This window comes from Centruroides sculpturatus, unplaced genomic scaffold, assembly GCF_000671375.1.
Source record: "Centruroides sculpturatus isolate CEXI.00-Female unplaced genomic scaffold, Cexi_2.0 scaffold1437, whole genome shotgun sequence".
Lineage (NCBI taxonomy): Eukaryota > Metazoa > Arthropoda > Arachnida > Scorpiones > Buthidae > Centruroides > Centruroides sculpturatus.
Window position 1 is genome coordinate 63,620 of NW_019385598.1, and position 14,289 is coordinate 77,908.

The window sequence follows — 14,289 nt, forward strand, 5'->3', positions numbered from 1 at the left end:
GCGACTTATTCTTCGACGTCCCTGCTTCTACTCGAAGTATTTCGTCTCGAATTTTATCAGAAAATATTTGCAAACTTTTAATCAGTTTTTGGATTTTGCGGGTTAGCGAACCGGTAGAGGAGGATGTAACGTAGACAATAGGGAGAAGGGGCTCAACTATATACGTAATTAATAGATAGTTTCTTATTTTAAACAATGATAAATCGTATCTCCTTCGGTAAGATTTGCCACTCGCGTTACGTAGGTTCGAATCCGGTTAAAAGATACGTATTACAGTATTTAAGAAAGACACTGTCAAATATAAAAGCTTTTATTAGTAAAACGTCTTTACTTTGTACACTTAAAATATGAAAGGCTGCAGCTTTTACAGTGAAACATTTTCATAATTTCAAATAAGAATTTCTTCTCGAAAATATCCATTAATTCAACAATATTTAAAATTAAAATGTTTTTCTTACATTTTCTTCTTTAACCATCCAATTAGCGGTTCCTTTTTTTACATCGCTGTGTACGCGTAATAATTTATTTCTCGGTAATCGAAGCGTCTTGGCTTCGAACGGAATTTAAAGGAAAGTTAAAAGCAAAATATAAAAATACTACAAAGAACTTTTTGTACAGAATTATATTAATAAAATAATGACTACGAATCGAAGCGGAGACCGTTCAAAACTACGCGACACCGTTTCACTCCGTACCTCCTGCACCACACCGCATCTTTCGCTTCCGTAAATTTCTTGTAAGACTTAATGACGACCAGGGAAGGTTTAACAATCTGTCCGTTAAACTGACAGCAATGAGTCCTTCCTAACAGAACGCAGGTGTCGTCTTCGCCGCTTTCTATCGCACTTTTCAGTTTTTCCACATCGATAAACTTCACGGCCTCTTCCAAACTAATTCCCGCCTCGTTAAACTGCTGCTTCAGATCGGCGTATTTATCCAGCGATTCCGAAGATGCGTAAATCTGCCGATGGCTTTCGTTCGCCTGGAGAGAAATATTTTCGGAGATTTTGGCGGCGTCCAGCGAGTCGGACAACTCCCATTCCGACGAGCTCACCTGACGAACGTCCAAAATAAGTGGTAATAACTCGCCGTTTTCGTTTTCTTTCGCCGCATTATTTATAATTAAATCGTCCATCCGGGTATTATGTGATGCTTCTTCCGTTTCGGTTTTCCAAATTTCTAACCGAGATACGCCGTTATCTTCTTCGATTTTAAATGGTTTTTTAACACACTTTTCCACCCGATTTTTCGCCGAATTACTATTGTTTTCTATAAAATCGCAAGATTTATCTGAATTTTCTTCCGTTTTTCTTTTGACGTTCGAAGTTTTCTGTAATTTTTCTGTCGGTTTTGCTTCCGTATCGTTTCTTTCGTCGGATTTGATTTTGCTAATATTTTTAAGTACTTTCGTGGCTATAGATTTTATTGTGTCGTCCGTAAGTGTTATACTTTTACTTACTTTATCGTCGCCCTTTTCGACGCTTTCCAATTTATCCGCCGTTTTAATTTTCTTAACGGCGACGGAATCGTTCCGGCTTTCGTTCCCTTTCGAATTTTGTAACGTGTCCGCCGATGCCTTTTCCCTCTGATCGCCACTCCTTTTTAAAGTACGAGACTCTGTATTTTTAACTACGCTGATCCGCCTGTTCGATGGATCGGAAATATTCTTCGTTATTCTTATATCATCTTTAATAGTAAATACTTCCTCCCCGTATAACTTGCGATTCTGTTCTTTCTCTTTCTTACTTACTGTATCTGATGTAGTTTCTTTGACTTCTTTTTCTATATTTTTATCTTTGGATAAGTTATCGTCATTAACACCCTTCTTAGTTTTAGCTACGTCGTCCTTTTTATCGTCATCCGGCCAGTGACTAGCCGATAACGAACCGCCTTTACCGCTATTTCCTGCCAAGGAATCGAGTGATTTTGGTACTGTTTCTGACTTTAGAATTCTCTGTCTGACGATATTATTTCTTTTTAATTTTCTAATTTGTAAGCGATGCGATTCGACGGTTACGTTTCCTCCGACGGTAGGCGTATCGTTTATTTTTGTCTCCGTCGACTGCTTCTTTGCTTCGCAAACTTTCGATCTTTGGTTACTTAATTTAGCATCGTTTAAACTTTCTACGCACTCCTTTTTGATGTTTTCGTTACTTTTTAAAGATAATTCGTCTTTTTTATGTAATTTAACAGAAATTTTAGTGTCTTTCTTTATGGTTATAGCGGAATTCGATGAATTTGTACTAGTTTTGGACGAAACTTTGCCTGGATCTATTTTATTTGCACTGGCATTTGACGAATCTTCCGTTTTACGTTTTAGATTTAAAACGTTTGTTGTTGTTTTCGTACATTTACTTTTATTAGTGCTCGAATGTTCTGTCTCGCGAGAAAAATAATCGTTACGATTTATATTTTGTATTTTTACAATATTCGGAGACTCGGGTTCTTTATTTTCGGTTGCCGAACTTTTGATTTTTAGTTTATCTTCTAATTGTTCTTGTCTGACGTTTACTTCTTTCTTCGCAGAAATTTTCTCTTTGTTATCTCGCGAACCGCTTCCTTTCTTAACGGGCGATGGAGGTTTGATTGTCGACTTAACTTTAGTTTTTTCGTTATTCTTAATTATTTGCGTGTTAATTTGTAATCTTCTTAACTTTCTCGCCTTATTTTCTGTCTGCGACAATTGTTTTTTGGCAGTTTCTTCTCGCGCCACTTCTTTAACTAAATCCTCTTTATCCACCGATTTCTTATTATTTTCGGTTCGGTCTTTTCCGCAACTGATATTTTGTGTTTGTTTTTTAAGTACTTGGTCTTTATTTATTGATTTATCCGTACTATCTACATCTTTGCGTTGATTTTTATTCGACTGTTTCTCGCTACTTTCATCCGAACTGATTTTATCGGTGCATTTATCCTTATCAGTTTGTCCTTTGTTCTGATCCTTATTATTCGAGGTTTTATTCTGATCCTTGACGTTTAGACTTCTGTTTTTATCCTTACTGCACGGACTTTTGCTTCGATCCGCGATACTTATAATATTTTCATTTTTATCTTTAATATTCTTAGCTTTGACTACTACTTTTTGTGATATGTGTTCGGTTAACTTGTCTTTATTGACAGATCTATTTTCGTTATTTACACTTTCATCCTCGTCTTCGATTAATTGCCTTTTAGGAGTTACATCTTGTCCTACCAAACTCTTTTTGCGTGTTAATTTCGTTTTGTTTGCAAGAATTTTGCTTTGAACTTCTTTTGTTTGCTTTTCGGCAAAATCTGTTTCCGATGTTTTCTCTTCGTCTTTAAAATCTACAGCTTCTAAAGAATTTTCATTATTTAATATTTTAGCATCCGTTGGAGTATTTTCTCTTTTACTGGATTTTGGCTTTTGTGATTGTTGCGCGCGTGTATTTTGTTCTTTGCTCGAACATTCCACTTTCTTCGCGTTATCATTTTTTAAAGTAAACGTTCTTTTAATTTTAATAGACTCGTTAACGTCGCGCAACTTTTCGTCTTTTCTTTGTACTTGTTTATTCTCTTTCGTCTCTCGCTTATCCCATAACTGATCTTTCTTTTCCCCTAACGAAGACGATTTAAATATTTTCTCGCTTTCATTTAATTTACTAGAAATTTTCTGATCTTTACCGTCTCTATTTAAATCGTCTTCGTTGGGCTTATCGTCTCTTTTACTGGTAACATTTTTCCCTTCCGTCATCTTTTTCTCTAAATCTTCTCTTTTCAAATTAACGTAACAAGATTTAATTAAAGAAGTAAAATCTGAAATAGAATTCTGTTTACTTTTAGTGTTTACTTCTTCCATTTCTTTGCCGTCGTATTCGCCGCTACGTGCCCGTTTGTTCCCGCGTGTTTCTTCCTTTTCTGTTTTGGACGTGGCGGAAGTCTGTCGGGCCACATTTTTAACATCGCAATCTGCCGAATCCCGTGCGGTCTGCTCTGTAATTTTGCGCTTTTCTTCCTCTTCGTTTAAATCTTTTTTAAGCGAATCTAAAACCGCTCTCTTCTTACTCGCCGGCGATTGCTTATTTTCGCTCGTTTGCACCCGAGGACTTTCGTCCCTAATCTGCCCTCCAATTTTACTTCTAACTTCATCGGATGTTTTGTCTCCCGTAGAAGTTTGTTCGGAAGACTTTGATAAATCTTTCTGAATTTGAACCGAACTTTGTTTCCTTTTTAAATTTCTTTTAGAATTCGATTGTTTATTTGGATCTGGTTTTGACTGATCTTGAAAACTTTCCTCTTTGTTTTCCACAATTTTCTGCTTTTTTGTAGTCGTTACTTCCAAATTTTTGTCATTCTTCCCCTTCGCATCTCCTAAGTCATTAGCGAAATCTTGTTGGTTAATTAATTTGTCGTCGTATTTTGAAGATTTATCAAGATTACAAACTATATTATCGAAATTTTCCTTCAGAGGAGAGTTCGACTTATCCTCCGAAGAACAACTGGACACTAAGTGAGATCTCAAAACTCTGAATTGCGACGTGAAACTGTCTCTTCTTAATTTTTTCCTAGGGTTTGATTTATTACATTCCGTATTTGGATGTTCCTCCTGTTGTTTATTTGAATCATCCACATTGCTTGTGTTTGCATCCGTTTGTATATTGCAATCTGTTCTCTGCTGAGATTTTGTATGGTTACTTTTGTCTGTTTTCTCTAAATTCTTATTTAAATCATTCCGTTGACTGTTTTGCTTAGTCGTAGAATTTACTTTTGAATCTTTACTGTTTGATTTTTCCGATTCGTTTATCCCCTCTTGAGGGGCGTTTTTCTGGCACTTTAAAGATTTTTTATCCGTGTAGAGTTTTGTTCTTTTTATCGTTTTATTATTTGTACTCGCTTTATCTGACGTACCCGAATCATTTCTCGATAGATTTACAGACTGGTCGGTGGAATCTTCTTGTATTTTTGAATCGCTCTCACACGTATTGGACGATGATGCATTCTCTGAGCTGCAAGAATTATCTAATTCGGAAATGGATTTTCGTGAGCAAACCTTATTTTGTATCTTATCCGAAGATATTTTTTTTCTTTTGACGCTAGATTCTTCCGACGACAATTTCTGTTTTTTACTGCTAACAGTTTTATCACTTCTAGATTTAGAATTCTTCTGACAATGAGATTTGCTGCAACTTCTATTTTTGTCTTCGAATTCTTTTTGTGTATCAGAATCATAATCGCTCTCCGTGTTTGAACCTTTTTTACCTTTAGATTTACTTTTTGCGTTATTTACGTATAAAATCTCGTTATCTGAAATTTCTGAAATTGCTTTGGCTTGTGAAATGATAAGTCCCCCGTCTTCTAAGCAATTAGAAGCGACGTTTAATAGTTTTGCTACCTCTTCTTCACCTATTTTTCCAACTAACTGACTTATCAGATGATTCAATCCATTCGAATCAGAATTAACCGACATTTTTTCTGCTAAAAAAAAATTATAATATAAATTAACAATTCTCGAGAACAGAAACATAAGATAAGAATGATAAATCTAATAAATATTTCTTTTATTATTAGGTGTAATGGACAGTCTGCTACTTGTAAAGCATTTGTTTCATCCGTTTTTAGTATAAGTCCAGTTTTTCCCCCCCAAATTTCCTCAATTTTAAATTATATTTCGGTAGTAACTTATAATAAGGAAGATGTTAGCTTTGTGTCATAATAAATAAATAAAAAAACAAACAGACTAGCGTGTGCGAAAGAGTAGAAAATTTCTTAACTTTATTCATTTATATAATATTAGTTTTTTTAAATAGTAAGGTTTTAACAGAATTGTTGTGTTATAACATTTGTCGGTTTCCTTAAATAACTATTTTCTACTTATATCCTAGTTATAGACTATGACTTGTAGAAAATAGAGAAAAGAAAGTGTAAATTTTCCAACAAACTGAAAAAACAATTCTCGCTTGTAAAAAAGAGGACAATGTAATGATACTGTCATACAGAATTTTCTATCAGGTAAGGAGATCTTTCTGATGTAGTACAACACACAAATACTAATCTAATATTGAATAGACCTACGTAAGGAGTTTTTTTATCTTCCACCCGAATGCTCTACGTTTGATGGGTACATTGATTCTATGAATTGATATCAGAAATTTAATATACCAAGAATATTAAGCATAAAGTATTAAATGAGCTCATAAAGCTAGAAAATGAAATGTATTTTGAGTATCTGAACAACCCGGTAAGGATTAACGGATCGAGTGCAAACTAATTTGAAGACAAAGTACAAAAAGTTGGACTGGATTTGTACTAAGCAAGCAAGAAAAAGGATAATGCAATCTACACCATTTATATTGTGGGACTGCATCAATATACCAGAGGCATTAGGAAGTTCCTTGAAAAAAACCCAAATTTTGCACTGGTTAACATGTATTGGAAAGACAAGATATCTGAAATAGAAAGAGGAGTCACAGGACTATTGAGGTAAAATAGGACTATTTTAGATGGAAGGCAGTCCTTAGAGAACAGATGTGCAAACAAGAAGGAATTTAAATGCACGTAACAATGGTTAACAATGAATAATTTAGTCTTAACAAGAGCAGACAAGAGTAAACATTTAGTCGTAATGAAAAGACAATTTTATAGTAAAGCACTAGAGGAATAAATTGAGAAAACAGAATGCGAAAAGATAGAAGAAAATATAATAGAAAAATTAGACACAAAGGTCAAAAGACTAGAAAAACACCCTTTGCTTCTATCTCAACATTTTTTAAGGTCTTCTTCATGGGTATCTAAATTATTTGGTTTTGCAAAAACTCATAAGAACACAAGAGATCTGACTGGTGGTTGAGAAATGCAAAGGATCAATATACATTGTTGAAAAACACCTGCACTGGTTCTTAGCAAGACAACTGGAGAGCAATATCTTTGTAACAAAAAATCCACAAAGCCTGGTAATTGAACTGCAAACTCTATCATTAATGTATGAAGAAATCGGAATATTATGGATTTTGATAACCTATACCCTTCAATTAAGATAAAGTCATGCTACGAGACACTAATGGACATCTCTTAAAACCGGAAGTAACTGCTTTCCCTAAGGAGATGAAAAAACTAGCTGATCTTATATGTTACCAATTGTTCTTCAGCTTTGAAGGCCAGATATATAGGCAAAGAAAAGGAGAAAAAGTGTGGCTACGGGGAGCCCAATTTTGGGTTTACTATGTGAATTGGTTCTGCATAAGTTGGAGAAAAATACCGTTACACATTTTATGGCTGACATATTACTATACAAGAGGTATGTAGATGATGTTATGATATTATGGAGAAACAAAAATAGAATTCAACAATTTTTGTATGAGGTCAACTCAAATAATGAGGGATTGAATCATACAATGGAGCAAATGAGTCCAACACAAATAAATTTCTTGGACATTGACATCATATTTGGTGAAGAATCTTTGAAGACAAAGGTATACATTAAACCCATGCATGACCCTCCGTAAATTCCTTCTTGGTCAAATGACACCTACATTTATAAACTCTCAGCATTTAAACATTGATAAGAAAAGCCTTCATATATTGCTCGTGACATTTATGACAGGATAAAAGAGCTGGATAGAATTTAAAAAGTAGCAGTATCCTTAGGATATAAAACTACTGTAATTGAAAAATTGATAAACAGCTATACAGAGAATAGAAAGAGAATGATAACGTGAAAGAGCAAAATAACCAAGTTTATGTATAACAAGAACACGACCAGTGTTACGAATGAAATTGTGGACTACAAAGATTCTCATTTGGTTTTCAAGAAGGCATCCACCATTTGTAGCCTTTTAAGAAACTTAAAAAAGGAGAGCAGACTGGAGTATATAACATCTCGTAAAAAAATGAACAATTGGGTTAAGAGAAAGAATACATAAGAGTCACAAACAGAAACCTTAGTAAACGTCTGAAAGAATGCAAATATAACATTGAGAAAGTGCAGTATTGTATGGCTTTGTCTAGAATGGCACAAAGCGAAGGATTGGTGGTAAAATGGGAGAAAGCTAACATTAAAAAAATTGGGTCCCTTGCCAAAATTAGCGATGAATTTGGAAAAAGTTGAAATTTATAGAAGTAACCTTCTGGGCAGACGTATGAACTATAAGGATGCCACAGAGTGAAAATATATACCATATATATTTGTGCAGATAAAATGAGGTATAAATTTTCATCAAAGATTTATTGTTTTAGCATATTCTGTCCTATAAGATGACCCCCAAACTATCAAAGGCCTATGAAATTAGTTTAGATCAGCAATCATCATCTGAATAATAATACTGTATAGTGTATACAGAATTATGTCCTATTTGTAATTTTTCAAACAAACAAATTTTATTTTCTTGAATCCATCAGCACTGCCTTGCGATTTTACAAACATTTGCACTGATTCAGGCATTTGAGTAATGACCTTGACTATTCACAAAAACGTCGTATGGACTATTCTATTTTGTGGACATACCCTACTCTCTACTAGTAAATAATTACGGTTTGTCCATTTTTTTATAATGGTTTTAATTTTTGTAAATTTCAATCTAACTTTTTTTGTATCTGTCCTATAAGACGACTCCAAATTCCCAATCATAAGTAACAAAGGATAATCTCAGATCAACCTAATCAAACTATTTTACACCCATTGGCTAAAGAGATATTGTCAGCAGGTTTTAATAACAGATTTGTAATGCTCCTGCATTCTTTTGCCAAGGTTTACTGTGGTTGAAGGTTGAGCCTCTACAGTAGTGGTCTTGGGCCTCACTAAATAATCTTATGATGTAGGCCCAAGTCAGGTTTGTGGATCTTGATGAATGTGATTAGGTGGAGTGTGGACATAAGAAACTACAACTTCCAGTGACCCAACTCTTTGATTTGGATGTCTATAAAGGCCTTTGCACGATGAATGACAACAAATAACATCAATGCTCTGGCATTTGATTTGTCTGTCCCGTGTCCTTATGAACAAATCCACATACAAGGATGGTATCATCAACTATATTAAGAATACACAATGCTCAGTGGCTCCTACCAGTCATAGATAAAAAACACACCTTTAAAAATCTCCAAAGAAAATTTACTAAATAAAAACGTTTTCAATCAGTTACTTAGTAAATTATCTTTGCTGGATTTTTAAACATGTGTCTTCTATTGTATACTATTTATCCAGTAGATACAGAATATATGAATAATCTTACCAGTCATATTGAAAAACTCCAATCCAGAGTAGTTTGTCTATCTGTCACACCTCTAGCTGACCTACTACACCTGCAAAAAGTCACAGTAGACTCCAGCTTTGTTTTTGGCCTTGTGTGTCTCTTTATCCTTTCTGTACACTAATCTGTAAAGAATAACTTTCATATAGTAAAAATCCACGAAAAACCTTGTTTTTACGAGTGTTATGTCACTATTGAATTCCACAAGTACTTTCGACCTCCACCGAGGTCTGCTTCAGGCCGTGTTTCATATAGTGTTTCAACTGGTTATATAATAGACACCCAGTGACTGATATCTAAGAAGTATCCTTCCTGTTTTTGGAATTTAGTTGGGTTTGAATAGAGTAGATATAAGATGGATTGTTTACTCAGAAACCTATTATAATCTACAATGCTTATATCTTCTGCAGCTCCTGATCTCTTCCTTTATTGGTGTAGAATGTGAGGCAGTTATTCCTAAGAGTGAACAGAGGACTGTAAGCTTGTGCAGCATTCTGTTGTGTGACGGCCATTGTATATAATTATGAACAGTGTTTTTGGAAGACGTAATGATGTATCTGTCTTAGAAATAGTGATATCCAAATGGTTCACCAATGTTCTGGAAAGAACTGTTGAAGTTTTAACTTCTTCATCCCCACATTACTGCTGTTGAAGTCTATTCAAAATCCTCAAGTATACTTCAGAATGCCAAATAATGAGATCATCCATGTAGCAGCAAAAAATTTTTATATGATATCTGTATTAGTCTATAATAGATTCTTCTATCCAAGCAACAACTACTTCAGCTAAACCCTCTGAAATAGGAGAGTATTCTACATGGGATACCTAATAAATGCAGATAGTGTATGTTGTTCCAGTGAAATAGATTTTGGAACAATTACAATAGTGTGAACACAGGGAGAAAAAGGCACATGACCCGATTCTACATTGTGACTTACCTAACACGAAGTATGTAAATATCTAGTAGGATCCAAAAGTTCAAGAACTTGGTATACGATTCCTTGCCTTGAATAGTTTAAAACATCAATGCTCAACCACCTTTAAATAATCTCCTGGGGTGACAACACACTTTTACCAGAGCTCATACAGCTTCCAGAAGCATTGTCGTAAGCCATCTTTTGCAACCACCCACAATGCAACTTTTACCTCATTCGACAACTCAAAACAATCTCGGGCCTAGAATACCTGAGGAAGAATACGGAAGGTGTTCAGAAAACGTTGGTGCCTTAGAGTTTTACCATTTCACATCAGTTACAGGCTTAAATAAGTGGAATTTTATTGATCTCGGGCCATTTATGACGGATGGGTCCGTCCATCACAAATGGTCAAATCCAGTCCGGAAGCCACATTCATCACAAAATTTTTTTAAATTTGAAAATTCACAAAAATTTCAAATTAAAAAAAAAATGATTTAAATTTTACTTTCACATTCCAATCCAATAATAGCTTGATCCTAAAGTGAACTTCTTAGCTAAAAACATTTGATTAATAAAATATTGATGCCAGTAAAGGCTAAATCTGTTATGCGTATATTTTTCATGCATACAGATGCTTGTGAGGGCAAAATTGCAAATCCAAAAGCGGGGTTTCATTCCCCCAAAATAAATTTTCAATCTCCCAGACAAAAAAAAAGAGAAAGGAAACCCACTTCAATCCCATGCAAGACATCCGCCTCCAAAGTTTTGGTGGCAAGATACCGAACGGAGCAGACGGCACGAACCCGACTGCACCCAGTAGTAGTTGGCGGAATAGCGTCTTTTGTGTCTCACAAGCATTTTGCCACCTCCAGTTCATTTTCGGCATCATTTTGAGAAATACTTTGAGATTTTTTCACTCTTAAACTTTACCTCATTTTCGAAGGCCTTCAAAACTTCAAGCCTTTTTTCTGGAGGACACAATATCTCACGAGGAATCACACAAGCACCTTCCACTCTTTCGACTTTATTTTACTTCCATGGGCACGGTCTGCCCATAGGAAGTCCCAACCATCCACACAGAGTTGTAATTTTGCCATCAAGAGTATCGACAATCACTATAGTCACTGGCAGACATCCGCATTCTCATCAGATGCTTCTTAAGATAAATTGTAATACTGTTTTACAGATTCAGGTACATATTGTAACAAGTATTTGATATCCTTGTTATATACAGTATATAATATATATATATATATAACAAGGATATCAGATACTGTTATATATATATTGTCAGGGTAATAAATTTGATTCTTTTTCTTCTCAATAGATGGCTCGATCGAAAGATTTGGCTTCCTTTAACTAGTTGATATATCCCCTTATAAGTTAATGGAAGTTAAGCACGACATGACTTAAAAAGCGTGTAACTTAACTTTGTGTTTAGTGGTAAGCGTGGCATTATCGTTATTTATGCACGTTATTATTCATATAATAAAAGATACCTTTCCATTGTGTTTTAGATCGTTATAATTGAATTAATTGAAATGTAAATAAACTTACTTGATCAATTCCATTCAGGTGGCCATGTTCTTGTCGACAGCGCCCTCTCACATCGAGAGTTTCATTTGAAAAAAATATTTTAATTTTTTTATGTTTAAACGTTTTATAAATTTATGAATAGTTTAGAATTGTTTTTAAAATAAAATTAAATATTTATTTACATTATCTATTAATTTTCATATTAAAAAATTATTATTGATTTTACAACGGCGATTTGATGTGGCTATAGTCCGCGCAGCGAAAGAATAGACTCGTGGATCGCAGTAATAAAACTTTGAAAATAATAAGATTATTCGTGTTAAATATATTATAAAAACGTTTTAAAAATATAGAAAATTTAAACAGCCGAAAAAGATCGAATCCATGTGGCATTGTGGCCTATCGGTAAAAACATTAACTTGCCGATCTAGAGAACTGGGTTCCAATAGGAGTCGGGAACGACAAGAATTTTCCATTGGCTATCTGCTGCGGACGTGTCGGGTCCCGTCCCTCGCCTCGTGGCCGGATTTATTGTGCGCCCTGCCGAACTGGTGATAGGTATGGAAAAAGTCCCTCTTGGTACCCACGGCCGGAAAGAGACAAAAGAAAAGTCCCTTTTGGAAGATCGTATTGAATTGCTAAGCTCTGTCAGCTACGTATAGCATACGGATACTAGCAAATCTGTATTGTGAATCTCGGCATGGTGGTTTACTAAGATTTAGCAAATTACTCTAAATATTGTATACAAATATCTAAATATTGAATGCTTACGTTATTCTGTTTATACGTCTAGGTTGTCGTCAAGTCTCTTTGCAGCCGTGCCATTTGTTGCATTACTGTAATTACGTCACCGCCGTCTAGATATTCTACGTGCATCTTATATTATGGAAGCGCTCGAGAGTGGTCCACGCGTTTATTCGTACCGTGTCGTATTGCGACGAACATATTTGAGTTTTGTGTATAAAGTAGTATGAAATTAGCCCTGCGATAGTGTAGTGGGGATTTTCGACATCCCCCAGTGTTTTAAAAGTTGCACTATTCATAGATTTCGCAACTAATATGCTTATAAGTTTATTTTAATTAGTTTTATTCCATTACAAATTCAAGATGGCAATAGAATGAACCTTGATGATTTGTGGAATGCCGATGGCACAATTTAGAGGTATTCGGGTTGACAATGTCATTACAACGCTTTCGTTTCCTCTTACGCTGCCTAAGATTTCGATAGGAAAGTAACACGCCCTGCAAAAAGAAAAGTGGATAAGCTTGCTCTAATTAGAGACTTGTTTGAAACGTTTGTTGACAATTATGTGAAAAATTATTCCCCGTCAGAGTTTGTTACAATTGATGAGATGCTTGCAGCTTTTAGGGGTAAATGTCCCTTCGGGCAATATATACCAAGCAAACCATCCAAGTACGGAATAAAGGTACAGGCCGATGCAAAAACTTTTATGTTTATAAAATAGAAATATATGTCGGAAAACAGCCTGATGGCCCATTCAAGGTAGATAATTCGGCCATTGGTGTGGTCTCGAGGCTTATCTCAGAGATCTCGGGATCAGGTAGAAACGTCACGTTTGGCAACTGGTACACTTCTTTCCCGCTAGTCAAAATGCTACTCGATGTTCACAATTTGAGTTCGGTAGGCACACTTCGAAAAAACAAGTGTGAAATTCCTAAGGAATTCTTAGATACAAAGGACAGATGTAATTATGACAGTATGTTTGGTTTCACAAACAAAATTACACTGGTTTCGTACATCCCGCAGACTAAAAACAAAAAGAAAAATGTTCTTCTCAGCAACATGCGCTATGACAACAAAATTGACACAAGTTCTGGTGATAAAAAGAGACCTGAAATTATTACCTTCTACAATGCAATTAAAGGAGCATGGAAATAAAAAACAAAGAGAAAATCATGAATAACAACTTTGGTCAAAAATTACACGAGTCGTGGTACGCATATTTGACCAGAGAGGCGTGTGGGGAGGTGTGAAAACGGATAGGGGTGAGGGTGACGGTTACCCTGGAATGTCCTTCGAATCGTCTTGTTACTCTGTTCGTGTTACTGTGAATCTACTCATCATTTTGTTTTAACAGTATATATTTTTATGACTTTACTGTTTTAACCAGAACCTCAGTTTGCTATTATGTTATTGTATCAACATTACCGTTTTTAATGAAAAATTTTGTTTTATCGCGTGCTTAGTCTTTTAATTAATGTTCAACGCATCGAATCCACATGTCAAATGTAAGCCCACATTCTTTGTTCATTTCTGTCAATTACGGTCTTTTTATAAAAATCGTTAACTTCCTAATTTTTTGTAGAAAAAAGCTGATGAGGGACTCCGTGTCCGAAATGCATCCTAAAAATAAAACAATGTTTTTCTAAGTCTAATTTGATGTCCTGTGGCGGTGTAATAAGTCTAGCGGTAAAGAAAAGCCAAAAAGGATATTGTCAGTATGCCCAATGCCCCGCCAGCCTCTCACACCACACGGGCGCAAGAAATGTGTATTCTGGCGATTGTAAGGTAAAAACAGTGTGTAGCGAGTGTGATAAACATGCGTGTAAAGAACATCGCGAGTTGCTTATCAGTTGCTTGTGCAATATCAGCTGATGATTCAGAGTGACAA

At 35.2% G+C, this 14,289-nt stretch overlaps 1 protein-coding gene and 1 pseudogene across 3 annotated transcripts; one reads left to right on the plus strand and one right to left on the minus strand.

The window, feature by feature from the left end:
* Nucleotides 1-307: 307 nt before the first annotated feature.
* On the minus strand, nucleotides 308-11,734 carry LOC111640452 (spindle pole body protein pcp1-like). Of its 3 annotated transcripts, none has more exons than XM_023386459.1 (3): nucleotides 11,678-11,734; nucleotides 9,186-9,328; nucleotides 308-5,430 (listed from the first exon to the last, which is right to left on the minus strand). In XM_023386459.1, exons 2-3 carry the CDS (start codon nucleotides 9,190-9,192, stop codon nucleotides 641-643), a joined length of 4,797 nt encoding a protein of 1,598 aa, XP_023242227.1. In that variant the 5' UTR covers nucleotides 9,193-9,328; nucleotides 11,678-11,734; the 3' UTR covers nucleotides 308-640. The 3 variants fall into 3 exon arrangements, with proteins under 3 accessions (XP_023242227.1, XP_023242226.1, XP_023242228.1); XM_023386458.1 differs by having other exon boundaries at nucleotides 308-5,433; XM_023386460.1 differs by lacking the exon at nucleotides 9,186-9,328 and having other exon boundaries at nucleotides 308-5,433.
* LOC111640454 lies at nucleotides 9,595-13,556 on the plus strand (annotated as a pseudogene).
* Nucleotides 13,557-14,289: the final 733 nt, after the last annotated feature.